General features: G+C 43.9%; 1 protein-coding gene across 2 annotated transcripts; it reads left to right on the forward strand.

Annotated features, from left to right (window-relative positions):
• Positions 1-3,800: 3,800 nt before the first annotated feature.
• On the forward strand, positions 3,801-14,687 carry CDC6 (cell division cycle 6; the record flags this gene model as incomplete). 2 transcript variants are annotated; one of them, XM_084237731.1, is made up of 11 exons in its annotated part: positions 3,801-3,978; positions 5,219-5,500; positions 5,624-5,823; positions 6,115-6,290; positions 6,697-6,803; positions 7,465-7,604; positions 8,731-8,831; positions 10,003-10,067; positions 12,706-12,908; positions 13,347-13,487; positions 14,498-14,687. In XM_084237731.1, 11 exons carry the CDS (start codon positions 3,801-3,803, stop codon positions 14,585-14,587), a joined length of 1,683 nt encoding a protein of 560 aa, XP_084093857.1. In that variant the 3' UTR covers positions 14,588-14,687. The 2 variants fall into 2 exon arrangements, with proteins under 2 accessions (XP_084093857.1, XP_084093858.1); XM_084237732.1 differs by having other exon boundaries at positions 5,624-5,820.
• Positions 14,688-15,024: the final 337 nt, after the last annotated feature.

The raw sequence follows: 15,024 nt of genomic DNA on the forward strand, positions 1-15,024 counted from the left end.
ATTGTTCCTCCTGTGATTTTAAATAGCCCTCAAATGGAACTTGCTTAAATGGCCTTCAACTTCTTAACCTGTCTGCTCTCTGTTCTGCCCGGGAGGAGTTGCTAGTCTGTCTGTTTCCCACATGATGCTGTGCGTGAGCTGGCAGGTGATAAGAACTCTAGGTTACCCATTCTAATGACTACCTGACTACCTTGCCCCATGCAGCCACAACTGTACAGCTCACTGTAAGAAAGCTGCACATCTCTGACTTCCAAAGGCTGCAGACAGAAGTAAGAGAACTAAAATGTCCACTCAGGGGCCTCCCTGGGGGCGCAAGAGGTTAAGACACAACCTATGAAGCTCTCTGCAGCCACTGCAGCAGGAGTTCGATCCTAGCCAGGGAGCTGACCCACATGGCACAGCAGACCTCTCCTGTCTTGCCCACTGCTCCCCTCAGCAGTGTATTCTAGTCAATCTGCCTGTTCTGTTCCCTACTCTGTCTCTGGTGAATTCTCTCACCCCCCACACCTCAGGCCAGTACCCCAGTTATTGTATGCACAAATAAATAAATCTTTAAAAAAAAATGTCCACTCAGGATTAACCACCCCATTGGATAATGGGAGGAATGCTTAGCCTTTGACATCACTGGAGCCCAGTCTGGATCATTTTTGCACATAATTGACTTCATACTCCAAGCCTAGGTTTAGGGTGGGAGAGCTAAAGGACCGTACTTTATCAGAACACAAAAACCGTTCCTGCAAAAGGCAGATATCCACTTGACAGAAATGTCCTTCCCATTTATTCAGCAAGCATTTATTGCATACTTTGTGCCAAACACCTACAGTATGAAGGTGAGTAGGACATGGTCTTTGCCTCAAGGGGAGCTCAGAGTCTAGTAGAAGACTGCAGGAAAGCTACAAGGAGAAATTGTACAGGGCATTAAAAGGTTTTATGCTAATAGCCAGGGAAGGAGAAGGGTGAGCTAGCTGCATTGCAGACAGGGACAGCAAAGCTACAGGCACAGAAGAGGAAGATGGTGTGGTGGTTACTTGAGTATTGAAAAGGGAGAGCTTTAGAGGGTGCCCTTTTAGAGACTTTTCAATCTAGCAATTCTCTGCTGCACAGTGACCTTAACATTTTCTGGGACCAGTGCTGTATTTCCTGGTGTCCTCAAAAATTCTAGTGTACATAGCTTCCTCTTTCCCCTAAAAGTGGGGTAGGTGATTCATTATCCCTGAAAGTGGCTGGACATGCTACCATTTGGGGTTGTTAAGGACAATTTTCAGGTGCCTAGGTTACAAAAAAAATATATGAACAGCTAAGACTGCTTCCTAGGTTCTGCCCTCTTAAGAGATCAGAAATAGCAAGCAGTCAAAAAGCCTCCATTCTGTAAGCCCTTTCCCATTCATGGTAGCCTACTCTCTTCACTCTTGCAGTTTTCAGCACCCTAGAAAGCCTTCTAAAATATTCTTCATCACTCCCTCTCTAGAAGGCACTTCAGAAGGCACTTACAGGTGTCTAATCTTCCCCCTTGTTTAAGTGCTTGCGTTTATCAGATTTCCTGAGTTTAAATTCTAGTTTGTACACTCTTTTTTTTAATATTTTATATAATTCTTACATCATTTTTCATTTTTGCACAATGTATGCATTTTCATTTTGGTTATATTCCCCAGAGTTTGTACACTCTTACAGTTGTGTGACTTGAGCAAATTTACTGAACCTCTTCTATTTCAATTTCCTTACTTGTAAAATGGAACTTCATAGGGTGAAGTTTCCCTTATGAGAATAAGGTACTACAGGTTAAATACTTAAGCTCAGTCACTGGCATACAAGCTCTCAGTAATTACTCATCTCCTATATGAACTTACTATAATGAACTGATGGCTATAATATTGTTTTCTTATTTCTTGACTTTATTGCTCTATTTCATTTTATGTTGAAGGATAAACATTGTCACCTAGGGTTGGTTGTTGGCTTTCAAAAGGACATGAGGTTTAGCTATCTTATTAGCTTTGGAAACTGGCTTGTAAATTACTGCTCTAATTTATATTTTTCATTAAATGCTCAGCTTGCCTCTTCTACAGTTGTCTGCTGGCCCTGAAACCCTAGTGTTCAGTCATTAAAAAAAAATTAAGGGACCATAATTTTCTCCAGTGTCCATATTAATGGGATGATAAAAAGGTGCACAGAATGTAATGTTTACCTTTAACAAAATAAAAGCAAACGCCTGCCCCCTTCTCTCACCTTTGAAAAAAATCAGGGAGACACTGTAGTAATGCGGTGCATTTGTTTATTTATGTGTTGAGTTTTACCAAAACATTTTTTTTTTTTTTTGGAGGGAGGGGAAAATTGAGTATCAGGAAATTTGGGTCCTGGCTCCTTCACTGCCACCAACATGCTGTGACTTCTAATTAAATCTCTGCACACTTGCTTTGTGCCTTGCAGGGTTTAGAATGGGAGAGGTAAACAAAGCTGCATCATGCCTGGCGCTCAGAACCGCCCGACACCTACCAATAAACGGCAGGAATTATGTCAGAGCCCTCTGGGTTTGAGTGGCAGCGAGGAAGAACTAGTACAACTGAACACCTCCCATTGAAAGACTAACGCGGAAATACCGAAGGGTGTTTAGCAAAGACTACATCTCCCGCGGGGCTTTGCGGTGTGACCGTCTCGCCTTACCCAGTCTCCCCTGCCGCAACCACCCGGGTCTTTCCGGGGCCCCGGATGTAGACGCCGGCACGGCTTAGTGGGCGTGGCCTCACAGTGGCGCCGAGACCTAGGATTCTTATTGGTTGTGGGTCTCCCAGCCTGATTGGACACGATCAAAGGGGCGGTGGTCACGGAGCGCGGCGCTCTGGTGACAGCCAATCAGAAATCTGGCTGCGCTTTGGCGGGAGGCGGGAAAGCTCCGACTGTGCAGATTTGGCGCGAGCGCTCCTGGGCTTTCCTGCTGCGCCGTGTAGTTGGGAAGCTTGTGGTGGAGAATCCCTGGAGCCTGTGCGAGATACGCGAGGAAGAGACGGTGCTGAGGTGACGCGGCCTGTGAGTTGGGAAGGAGAGTTAGCCCTGGGAGGCGGAGGAGTCGAGGGCGGCTGTGGCGAGGACCGCGGGTTTCCGTGAGGCCCGAGCTGGAGGGAGGGGAGCACAGATCAGATCGCGGGGGGGCTGAGGTCCGGGTAAGGGGGGGCATGTGCACCCTCGGAGTAATCTGCCAGTTGTGCGTGAGGTGAAGATGCCGAACGCTATAGGAGGGAGATGTTCGGGTGTGAGGTGAGGGCTCTGTGGAGTGGGGACTCGGTGCAGGGCGGAGGGGAGACCGAGCGGCCGAGGGAGGGCTTGGGGAGGACTGAATGTAGGAGGTTGCTGGGCTCTGCCCAGACCCTGTGCCTGGAGTGAAAGTGTCAGACGTGCTAAAGAATCAGTTAAGCTAAATTTACTTAGTGGTTCAGAGCTTGGACTCTGAAGCCACAATCCCTGGGGTTATAGCCCCGCTTTGCTGTGGCTTTGGACCTCCCTGCTCCTCAGTTTTCTCATCTCTTAGTTTAGGATAAAGATAGACCTGACCTCTCTGGTAGTACTTAAATGAGCCGGTACTTGAAGGGCTTGTAACAGTGTCTTACACATAGTAGGTAAACAAGTGTTGGCTGTTACTACCCAGTTTTGGATGTGAAGCAGAACTAAAGGCTAACATTTTATTATAACATTGTTAACATATGAAATGAGTGTTTGTCCTCAGTATAAATTCCTTGTTCATTATTTTGCCCTCACTTTTACATATCGACTGACTGTCCTTTTTTTTTGTATTCAGTTGTGTCTTCATCATGCCTCAAACACGATCCCAATCACAGGCCACAATATGCTTTCCAAAAAGGAAGCTGTCTCGGACGTTGGACAAAGCTAAACACTCCAGTGACACCAAGCTAGAGCTGACAAATGTCCAGGCCATACCCCATACTCCTCGTGTGAAAATTCTGCCTCTCAGCCCCAGAAAACGTTTGGGTAAGCTATCAACTTACCTAAAGTACAACTTTTTGATAAATATCTCGCCCCCTCTCTTTCCTGGGTGATAAGGTACCTAGTCCTTTGAAGCAGCTCTTTAGTTAAAATCACTACCTGCTTTGGTTATTTTCAGAATGATTGCTAAGTGCTTACTGAACTTCAAAGTTAAGCCACTCAGTGAGCTCACTTCCTGAACTACATAGTGGGGCTGATTCTTCAATTCCTTAATACTGAACTTGGTGCTGTCAGTGTCTTGAGTGACCTTGCAATTAGCCATTAGCAATAGTATTTTGAAATTTGCCTCAATATTTGTGAAACTAAGAGAAACAGGTGACATGCTTGTTTTAGAACAGTGGTTGCTATTTTTTTTCTTGTTTTAGAACATCTGTTTGTTTTTTTTTTTTTTTAAAGATTTATTTATTCATGCATACAAGAACCGGGGTACAGGCCAGGTGTGCAGGAGGGTGAGAGGATTCACCAGAGACAGAGCCGGGAACAGAACAGGCAGACTGACTGAAATACACTGCTGAGGAGAGCAGTGGGCGAGGCAGGAGAGGTCTGCTGTGCCATGTGTGTATCTCCGCGGCAGGCCGGTATCAAACCCGCGCTGCAGAGGCTGTGGACAGCTTCACAGCGCTGCGCTCAACCGCCTGTGCCACCAGGGAGGCCCAAACATCTGTTTTTAATGAGGGGTGATTTGGCAATATCTGGAGACATTTTTAGTTGTCACAACTGAGGGGATCCTGCTGGCATTGTGGGTAAAGGCCCAGGGTGCTGCTAAACTTAATTCTACAATGCACAGGACAGCCCCCACCACGAAGAATTTTTGGTTCAAGATAGCAACAAAGCAAGATTGAGAAACCTTGTTTTAGCACAATCTTAGAAGTTCATCCCACTAAAACACATTTGATTTCTACTAAATATAGTAAGATTCAGTGGTGCCATCTGGTGGCCATTATGTGCTTCTAGATGAGAGACATTTTAATTTTCGGCGGTTCTTACCATAGAAGGTCCCTTTCTTTTTCTTTTTCTTTTTCTTTTTTTTTTTTTTGTGGGACTCTTTCCGGTGGCTAGGGAACGAACCGGCGCTGCAGAGGCTGTAGGCAGCCTCGCAGCCCAGCGATCAACTGCTGCACCAGGGGAGGCCCAGAAGGTCCCTTCTTTCTAGGGGGAGGCCCAGCTCTTTGCAAATCTTTTTATTATCCACTGCTATTGACGACCATGTTTTAACATGTTTCAGGTGATGACAACCTGTGCAACACTCCCCATTTACCTTCCTGCTCTCCACCAAAGCAAGGAAAGAAAGAGAATGGTCCCCCTCGCTCACATACATCTAAGGGGCGCAGATTGATATTTGATAATCAACTGGCAACTAAATCTCCTAGCAAAAGAGAACAAACCAGAGTTCGCCAAAACAAAATACATACCTCAGCCCAAAAAGGTCAAGAGATTACAACAAATACTGAGCAGAGATGTCCACCAGAGAAGGAATCTACATGTGTGAGACTGTTCAAGCAAGAAGGTTTGTTCTTACGTGGCAGCTGTTAGTGCAGCCTTGTAAACAAGACTGGAGGCTCCAAATGTGACCCCATGGGTCTTTCAGTCACCTCTGTTGTGTCTAATTGTCCTTTCATGTCTGGCACAGGCACTTGCTACCAACAAGCAAAGCTGGTCCTGAATACAGCTGTCCCGGATCGGCTGCCTGCCAGGGAAAAGGAGATGAATGTCATCAGGGATTTCCTGAGGGAGCACATCTGTGGGAAGAAAGCTGGAAGTCTTTATCTTTCTGGTGCTCCTGGAACTGGAAAAACTGCCTGCTTAAGCCGAATTCTACAAGACTTCAAGGTAGATTGAGAGTCTGAATTACCATGCTTTTGCTAAAATGATCATTGGTTATTGAGGGTTAAGAAAGAGTAGAAGTATTTGGGAGATTAAAGGTTCCCCCCAAATAAGACATTTTTAGCTTCATTGTCTGAATCTTTCCAGTGAAAATAGAGCTTATTCTCTTGTATGTTGTTAACTCCTTACACTTCAGAACCCATCAAATCTTTTTTTTTTTTTTTTCCATAGAAGATCTGGGGAGTGGGCCAATCTTTATCCAAAGCCAAAATAACACCCATGTTTGCATTTTTCTAGAAAGAGCTGAAAGACTTTAAAACTATCATGCTGAATTGCATGTCCTTGAGGAGTGCCCAGGCTGTCTTCCCAGCTATTGCTCAGGAGATTTGTCAGGAAGGAGTATCCAAGCCAGCTGGGAAGGACATGATGAGGAAACTAGAAAACCATATGACTGTGGAGAAGGGCCCCATGATGTGAGTAGCTCTGCTGTGTGTTCTGAAAATCTGCAAGGTCTGTTTCCCACAAAAGACACGTTCTAGTCTCTTGTATTGATCACTTTCTCATCAAAAGCGTATTTCCTGTGTTTGTTCCATGAATGGTAGAAGTATTTATATAAGCCTAAAAGGAAAGAGGAAAGAAAAAATGTATACCTTCTCATTTTATATTGGAAAAAAATGTTTCTAAAGTAACTGCTTGAAAACATTTTTTTTTCTTTTTCCATGATGGTGAGAGTGTTGTTGTAACAGTGACTGGAGATAGGTGAGATCTTCACTCTGTTCTCAGCTATAAGAATGGAATGTGACCTAGAGTCAGCCCAGCTGAAATAAATTGGAGAGTTAAGATGAGCATGGACGCTTAATTATTTCTCTTTATGTGCAGTCTGTTGGTGTTGGATGAGATGGATCAGCTGGACAGCAAAGGGCAGGATGTATTGTACACACTGTTTGAATGGCCATGGCTGAGCAACTCGCGACTGGTGCTCATTGGTTAGTGCTCTGTTGTTAATGCTCCATAGTGGCTCCAAAGAATTTTCTCAGTTTCACCTATTATTTTATCTTAAGCTAGTTTTCTGCTTTCTTAACAAAATAAAATTTCTATGAACTAGTAATTTTTTGGGGGGGTAGAACTGGGGTATAAGCCAGAGGTGCAGGGTGAGTGAGAAGATTCACCAGAGATAGACAAGCAAATTTACTGAAATATACTGCTAAGGGGAGCAGCCGGTGAGGTCTGCTGCTCTATAAGTGGGTTAGCTCCCTGGTGGGGGATCGAACTCAGGCCATAGCTCTGATAACGCTGAGACTTAAGTCCCAGGCCATCAGGGAGGCCAAATAGTAGTAATTTTTAATGTAAGTCATGCCAGTTTTGTTAAATCTGGATAAAAATGACATAATACTGCATTTCAAAGGTAATTGGTGTTTGAAGTTCTGCTTATTAGTGAACAATTCTAAACCTAACTTGAAAAGAGCAGTTATGATGACTGTACATCTTAAATGGTGAGCATTGGGGTGGGGGTGGGGCTGGAGTGCAGCAAATAGAAAGCAGACCGTTAGAATGCTGGATTATAACTGGGAATTTTATTTCACTTTCCAAGGAGTTAGCTTTCCTTTTAGGATGATCAGTGATGATGAGTGTTACTTCTCTCCTCAGGTATTGCTAATACCCTGGATCTCACGGACAGAATTTTGCCAAGGCTTCAAGCTAGAGAAAAATGTAAGCCACAACTATTGAACTTTCCACCATACACCAAAAATCAGATCGCCACTATCTTGCAGGATCGACTAAGTAAGGTGAGTGCCAACCTTTGTGCCACATCATGTGTTCTTAGATCACCTGTCTTGAGGAAACCCAACTATGGTCGTGAAATATTTTGCTTTGATAGCTTTACTAATAGAGTCGGGAGTTCTTATGGGCCATAGTGAGAGCATTTTTTTTTTTTTCAAGACTTATTTATGTATACAAGAACTGGGGTATAGGCCAGAGGTGTGTGTGTAGGGGGGTGGTGGTGAGAGGATTCACTAGAGTCAAGAGTGGGGAGCAGAATAGGCAGATTGACTGAAATACACCCCTGAGGGGAGCAGCAGGTGAGACAGGAGAGGTCTGCTGTACCATGTTGGTAGCTCCCTGGCCGAGGATTGAACTCGTGCTATAGTGGCTGTGGACAGCTTCATAGGTTGCGTCCTAACTCCCTGCACCACCAGGGAGGCTCCAGTGAGAACATTTTTATATGAATTTCCACCCATGACTCCATTTATTTGGATGCCTCAGCATTGAAATAAAAATAAGTGTTTGAGGAATCACTCAAATGCTTCTTTAATGGCCTTTAAAAACAGGGCAGGACCTCCCTGGTGGCACAGGGGTTAAAGACACAGCGCTATCAAGCTATCCGCAGCCACTGCAAAACGAGTTTGTTCACTGGCCAGTGAGGTGACCCACATGGCGCAGCAAGACCTCTCCTGTCTCACCCACTTCTCCCTCAGCAGTGTATTTCAGTAGTTCCGCCTGTTCTGCTCCCCACTCTGTCTCTGGTGAATCCTCTCACCCCCACACCTCTGGCCTGCACCCCAGTTCTTGCATGCATAAATAAATCTTCAAAAAAAAAAAATTGGGCACATGAAAAATTTTTCTTTTTCGAAAATGACCAAGTAGATTTAGTTTAGATTATTTTTGCTCATTGAGTTCCAATTGTTTTTTTTCCATTCATGGACCTCTCCCACCTTCTACACTACAAATTGCTTAAATGTATGACGTTTTCATTTTACTTATGAACAGAAAGAGCATCTCCTAGACCTAACGGGTGACCAATCATGTTTAGGCTTAAGTATGCAAATATTTCTGTCTGAGACTTAAGTGACAGTCCAAACTCATCTTTTTTTTTTTACAGTCAAAACTCATCTTTTATTGTCTTCTCTGAAGGTCTCTAGAGATCAGATTCTGGACGATGCTGCGATTCAGTTTTGTGCCCGAAAAGTCTCTGCTGTTTCCGGGGATGTTCGAAAAGCACTAGATATTTGCAGGTGAGTTATGGTACTGTTGCCTGCTTTTATTAAAAAAAAGAAATGTCATTAATTGTCTCATGTAACTCAAGTGAATGTGGCTTAAGAGGTTCCATCCTGCCACTTTTTATGCTCAGAAAGGAGGACTTGTTTCTCAGTGGGGAGCTCTGCATTTCCACCGTGTTAATGTCTGAAACATTATCAGTCCATTACCTACAGAGGGAGAAACAAATGAGATGTTGCTGGCACTCCCTGTGGTGATTATAGATTGGTTAATTACATTTGTATTAAAAAAGACTCCAGTTTACTTTTCCATTAGCTGGTCTCAAGCAGGTTTATTTATGGACCTGAACCATCTTTGCCTTTAGACTTTTTTTCCCCTTCCTTTGCTTTTGTGAGCACCCCTTCCACCAGTTGGTGGTCCCCCACAGTTGTACTCCAGACCTCTCTTTCTCCCTTCCCATCCCCCTGCCCCTCCTGCTGGGGAAAGCCTCTGTGCTGACTGATGAAATTTCTTCCTTCCCAGTAGGGACACTGGGGCCATTAAAATCGTACTTGCTGTGCTGGCCCGCTGGTCCAGCCTCCCCCTACTGCCATGCAGAAGATCCAGGTCTGGCTTATGGCTTCCTGTGGGCAAAGTACTTTGGAGAGAGCAGTAGGAGAGTAAGCTAGACTATTGCTAGTTGGCATGAGCCTGGATTTAAAAGTTTCCCTAGTCAGCAAACAACTTGGGTGAAGACTGCAGCTATGAGCAATAGTCGAGTAGGCTTCTGTACTCTAGCCTACACAGAGCCTATGTATATATACCCGAGGACTCCTGTTAGGTCTGGTGTGTGCGGGTGGTACTGGCTCTCTTTCGTCAGTCACCCACACTGCATGTCCTCTCTCCTATCCATGACATTTTCTCCTCATCCAAAATGTTATCATTGGCTCAACGTTTAGTGACCTACTTGGCATCTCTAAGAGAAAACCATGTAGCATTGAAATTTCTCAGATTCCTTGGTCCCTGAATCGTTTCAAGGCAATTAAGTCCCCTTTAGCTGAGACATAACCCCATTTTGTTTGGGGGCTTTAAAATTATAAAAACATGTTGTTTTTTGTTAACATGACTGTTTTTGAGCTTGATGGTTTGGTGTGGAGTTTGGCTTGGCTTGTCTTAGCCTAAATTAATTTTAGAAATATTTTTTTATAGGAGAGCTATTGAAATTGTAGAGTCGGATGTCAAAAGCCAGACTATCCTCAAACCACTGTCTGAATGTAAGTAGTTTATCTCCTTCCTGTCTTCTTTTTTAATTGGAAGCTTGGCTTTTCTGAGGGAAAAGGTAGAAGATGAAATGGACATGGTTAAATCCACATTCACCCATTTGTTGTGTGTGTGTGTGTTTTAGGTCACTTTCATTTATTTAATCTTGCCTGCCAGTGCAATGGTCCACGTACTGCTAGAAATGAGTTTCCAAGAATATTATATAAGTGACTGGGACAGAGTGAGTTTTTTCCCAAGCTCTAGGAATGAAAGTGAGAGACAGTAGGTCAGATGAACTTCTCTGGGTGCTTGTGTTGAGTACAGTGTAGGTCTTGATATAGGTGAAAGCAAAGCCTGGTAAATATGAGGGAATCAGGCAGTGGAAGGGTTGAGTTCAGTTTGGGATATCTCATACCTTCAAACAGGTCTCGGAGGGTAGAGGTACCGAGATGATACTGTTACAGCAAACTGCAGAATATCAACAAAAATGACGAAATTAGCTTTCCTTTTGCTTGGTCTTGTTCTCTTATCTCCTGCAGATGTAAAATGACCATGAACTATATACCTTGTCAGTGTTTACTGTTCAGTGTTAATCTTAAGAAACAGGACAGTCTGATTTGTTTCCAGCACTATAGTTCCACAGAAAACTTTTTTCATCAACTTGCTGAAAGAAAATAAAAAAAATTTCAGAAGTAGCCAAACTTACTGCTTAGGCTGATGGCAGCTAATATATGCCAATGCATAGATGAGGGGCTGGATTCTCTTCTACTTTCTAGATTATTCGCTTTTCTCCCCTACATATAACATCTACGCTTGTCAGTGGTCCCTATGAACACCACCAGCACACAAACATAGCTAAAAGACATTGTAAGTTCCTGGCAGAAATGATTTGACTAACCTAATTCCTGTCTATTGACTTCTGGTATATGTGGGAGTAGCTTTTAATGACGCTAGAAAGCTATCTGAAGACTGACTTCTACTAAGTACTAGGAGCACAATTTTTTTTTTTTTTTTTAAATAGAGGCATGTTTATTTATTTGTTTGTTTGCTTTGTTTATACATGCACTGGGTACCGTCAGAAGCGTGGGAGGGTGAGAGAATTCACCAGAGCCAGAGCAGGGAGCAGAGCAGGCAGAAGGACCGAAGTACACTGCTGAGGGGAGCAGCGAGCGGCAGGAGAGATCTGCGCGCCATGTGGGACCCTACTCCGGTGGCCGGGGAGCAGCCGGGGATTGAACCGGCGCTGCAGAGGCTCGCAACCCAGCGCTCAACCGCTGCGCCACCAGGGAGGCCCCATAGGAGCACAATTTTTTTTAATAACTGGCACGAACTGGGTTTTTTGACATGTAGGGATTCCCCAGCATTGAAGCTACTCAAGCAAAAGATGGAAAGATGAGCACTTGCTGGGATTGTTTTAGAGGGGACTGAGCCAGTGGCTAGGGGCCAAACACAGAGCTCGAAATTCCTTTCAGCCTTAATATCCTGTTACTTGACCAGGGATCTCCAGTTCCTCTTTACTGCTGTTGGTCCTTTACAGCATCCCTTATCTGGTGGTAAAACAGAAGCATGTTGTGGGGCAACTGCACATGGTCTCAGGAAGTAACTTCCAGCAAAGTTTTTTTTTTTTTTTTTTTTTTTAATCAGGAAGCTGTGGAAGCATTTTATTTATTTTTTTTAAGATTTATTTTTATTTATTTATACAAGCACTGGGCACAGTCAGAAGCGTAGGAGGGTGAGCCAGAGCGGGGAGCAGAGCAGGCAGAAGGACCGAAGTACACTGCTGAGGGGAGCAGCAGGTGGCAGGAGAGGTCTGCTCGCCATGCGGGACCCTCCTCTGGTGGCCGGGGAGTAGCCGGGGATTGAACCGGTGCTGCAGAGGCTGCGGGCAGCTTTGCAACCCAGCGCTCAACTGCTGCACCACCAGGGAGGCCCTAGCAAAGGTTCTTACAGAGCAAATCCCTCCTCTGTCTTGCAATTCATGCATCTGCAAACAATGAGGCTATAGTCCTATGTGGCTTGTTGGCAGTTTCCCAACCTCTGGCCTTTGAGGTGGTGCTGTCTGCTAAGATAGCCCATCATATTTTCTCAGGTGTGGCTCTACTGCAGATCAGCTTGGGCAAGTGGATCAAACCTCAAAGGTCATTTGGGGAGGCTCTTGGGAGGACTGATGTAAGAGTGACTTGACTGTCCACATTAAGCCACTCATTTGATTCAGACTATTAGGTAATTTTGCCAACTTTTTTTCCCCTTTCTTAATTGCCAGACACAGTCATTATCTTGGCTTCCTGGTTCTGTTCTCCTTTACTTTTGAGCTATTAGGAACTTCCAAGAGAATACAGTAGTCTGTCGTGCTTATTTTTTCATGAGCTGCATTTTGTCTTTCTGACACTAAATCACATTCTGTAGGACAGGACAGTTTACCATTCTGCCCAGAAAAAGGGTAACTCTGCTTTCCAAGTAATCTCCCTTTATTTAGGCATCCTTCTGAGGACAGTGTTCTCTCATCTTTTGGTCTCTAGTGACAGACTTAGAAGCTTTGCTTTGCTCACCACACGACTGTGCTTGAATTTCCTGTAGCTAAAACTTGGTATTATCTGTCCTGATATACACTACTTCTAAATTCTAATTAAGCTCAATTTATTTACTTTATAGGTAAATCACCCTCTGAGTCACTGGTTCCCAAGCGGGTTAATCTTGTTCACATATCCCAAGTCATATCAGAAGTTGATGGCAGCAGAATGACTTTGAACCAACAAGGAGCACAAGATTCCTTCCCTCTTCAGCAGAAGATCTTGGTCTGCTCTTTGCTGCTCTTGACCAGGCAGTTGAAAATCAAAGAGGTCCCTCTGGGGAAGGTTAGTTGGGAATCTCAGCAGCTGGCGCCAGGGTGGAGATGAGAATCTGTTTTGCAGAGCAGATATTTTCCAAAAGACCTATTCAGACTCCAGCTGATATGAATTAAAAATGGATTTTAACAGTAAGAATAAATACTGGTACCATATAACAGGCAGCTGACTTTATTTCCCATGGGTTGTGGTTGAGAATTTACCGTTAATCTTCTCCCCTTCATTTCTGCCTCTCTCTATGAAATATATAAAACCCTTTCCTGCATTACAGTGTAGATTTTTGACAGTGTCTACAAAATGTCTGTTCAAGAATTTTATTGACAAGAGAAAGAATTGAGCTATTCAGATAACAGTTTTGCAAAATCAGACTTCACATTTTTTAGACGATTTTAAGGTTAAAAGAGATGGGACTTTTAAGTGACTTTTGTTCTTCCTTGTTTCCTCCAGTTATATGATGCCTATAGTAACGTCTGTCGCAAACAGCAGGTGGCAGCTGTGGACCAGTCGGAGTGTTTGTCACTTTCAGGGCTCTTGGAGGCCAGGGGCATTTTAGGATTAAAGAAAAACAAGGAGACACGCTTCTCAAAGGTACAAATAACTGCTTCTTAGTGACATTGCTTTTGATTGCTCTGTTTTGGAGAACTTATCTTTTACTAAAAATAAAGAATAAAAAAATTAGGTAGGGTTATCTGTGAGAGTGGGACTCGGGTATGAATGAGATATTTGGTCAGGCCGTTAAAAGTGCAGTGTTTAGGGCCTCCCTGGTGGCACAAGGGGTTAAGCACCGCACTATGAAGCAATCCGCAGCCTCTGTAGCACGAGTTCGATCCCTGGCCAGCCAGAGAGAAACCCACATGGCGCAGCAGACCTCTCCTGTCTTGCCCACTGTTCTGCCCCCCGCTCTGTCTGGTGAATCCTCTCACCCCCGACATCTCTGCCCTGTACTCCAGCTCTTGTAGGCATAAATAAATAAATCTTTTTTAAAGATTCTTTTTTAAAAATATTTATTTGCTTTGCCATGTGGGTTTCTCTCTAGCCTGCTGGGGATTGAACTTGTGCTGCAGAGGCTGCGGATTGCTTCATTGTGCGATGCTTAACCCCTCGTGCCACCTGGGAGGCCCAAATAAATAAATCTTAAAAAAGAAAAAAGAGGGCCTCCCCGGTGGCGCAGCGGTTGAGCGCTGGGTTGCGAAGCTGCCCGCGGCCTCTGCGGCGCCGGTTCGATCCCCGGCTGCTCCCCGGCCACCGGAGGAGGGTCCCACATGGCGCGCAGACCTCTCCTGCCGCCCGCTGCTCCCCTCAGCAGTGTACTTCGGTCCTTCTGCCTGCTCTACTCCCCGCTCTGGCTCTGGTGAATTCTCTCACCCTCCCGCGCTTCTGACTGTACCCAGTGCATGTATAAACAAAACAAACAAACAAATAAATAAAACATGCCTCTATAAAATAAAAAAAAAAAAAAAAAAAGAAAAAAGAAAAAGAAAGTGCAGTGTTCATCTTGCCTCTTGTGAGAAAGGTGTGACATGGTAGAAGTTTGTGTAATAAAAACTTTGCTTTTCTGAGTTGTCCACCATGAAATGTTCTTTTCTCTTTTTTTCCAGGTGTCCTTGAAGATTGAAGAGGAGGAAATAGAGCATGCTCTGAAAGACAGAGCTTTAATTGGAAATATCTTAGCCTCTGGATTACCTTAAATTCTTTTATTTTATACTAATCCATCTGAAAGTATCCAGCTGACATTTAGAGAGCTGTGGAGTCTCCATTTTAGTGTGTTTATACACTGAGGTCTGAAAATAAGTAAGACCTTTTTTACTTGAAACTGATCAGTCTTAATCTATCAATTTATGAATATTAGCACAAAATAATATCTTTGGGTCTTAATTGTTTTTACACATTAAAAATGACCAAGTAGACCCTTTTTAATTATGTTCACTACCTCTACCACTTGTGTGTCTGTAAGCAATATGCTTCTAAGTGTATGTGTATATATTCACTTCTTTGTTTCCTCAAACCATTGGTATTTTTTTAAGAACTTTGGGACTAGAGGAAGAAGAATGAAAAAGGATAATCCAGGAAAATAAACAAGTCCACATGGAGACTTGGAGGACACTTTAATCAGAAAAATTTCTTT

The sequence above is a fragment of the Talpa europaea genome (assembly GCF_964194135.1).
Source record: "Talpa europaea genome assembly, chromosome: 7".
Classification (NCBI taxonomy): domain Eukaryota; kingdom Metazoa; phylum Chordata; class Mammalia; order Eulipotyphla; family Talpidae; genus Talpa; species Talpa europaea.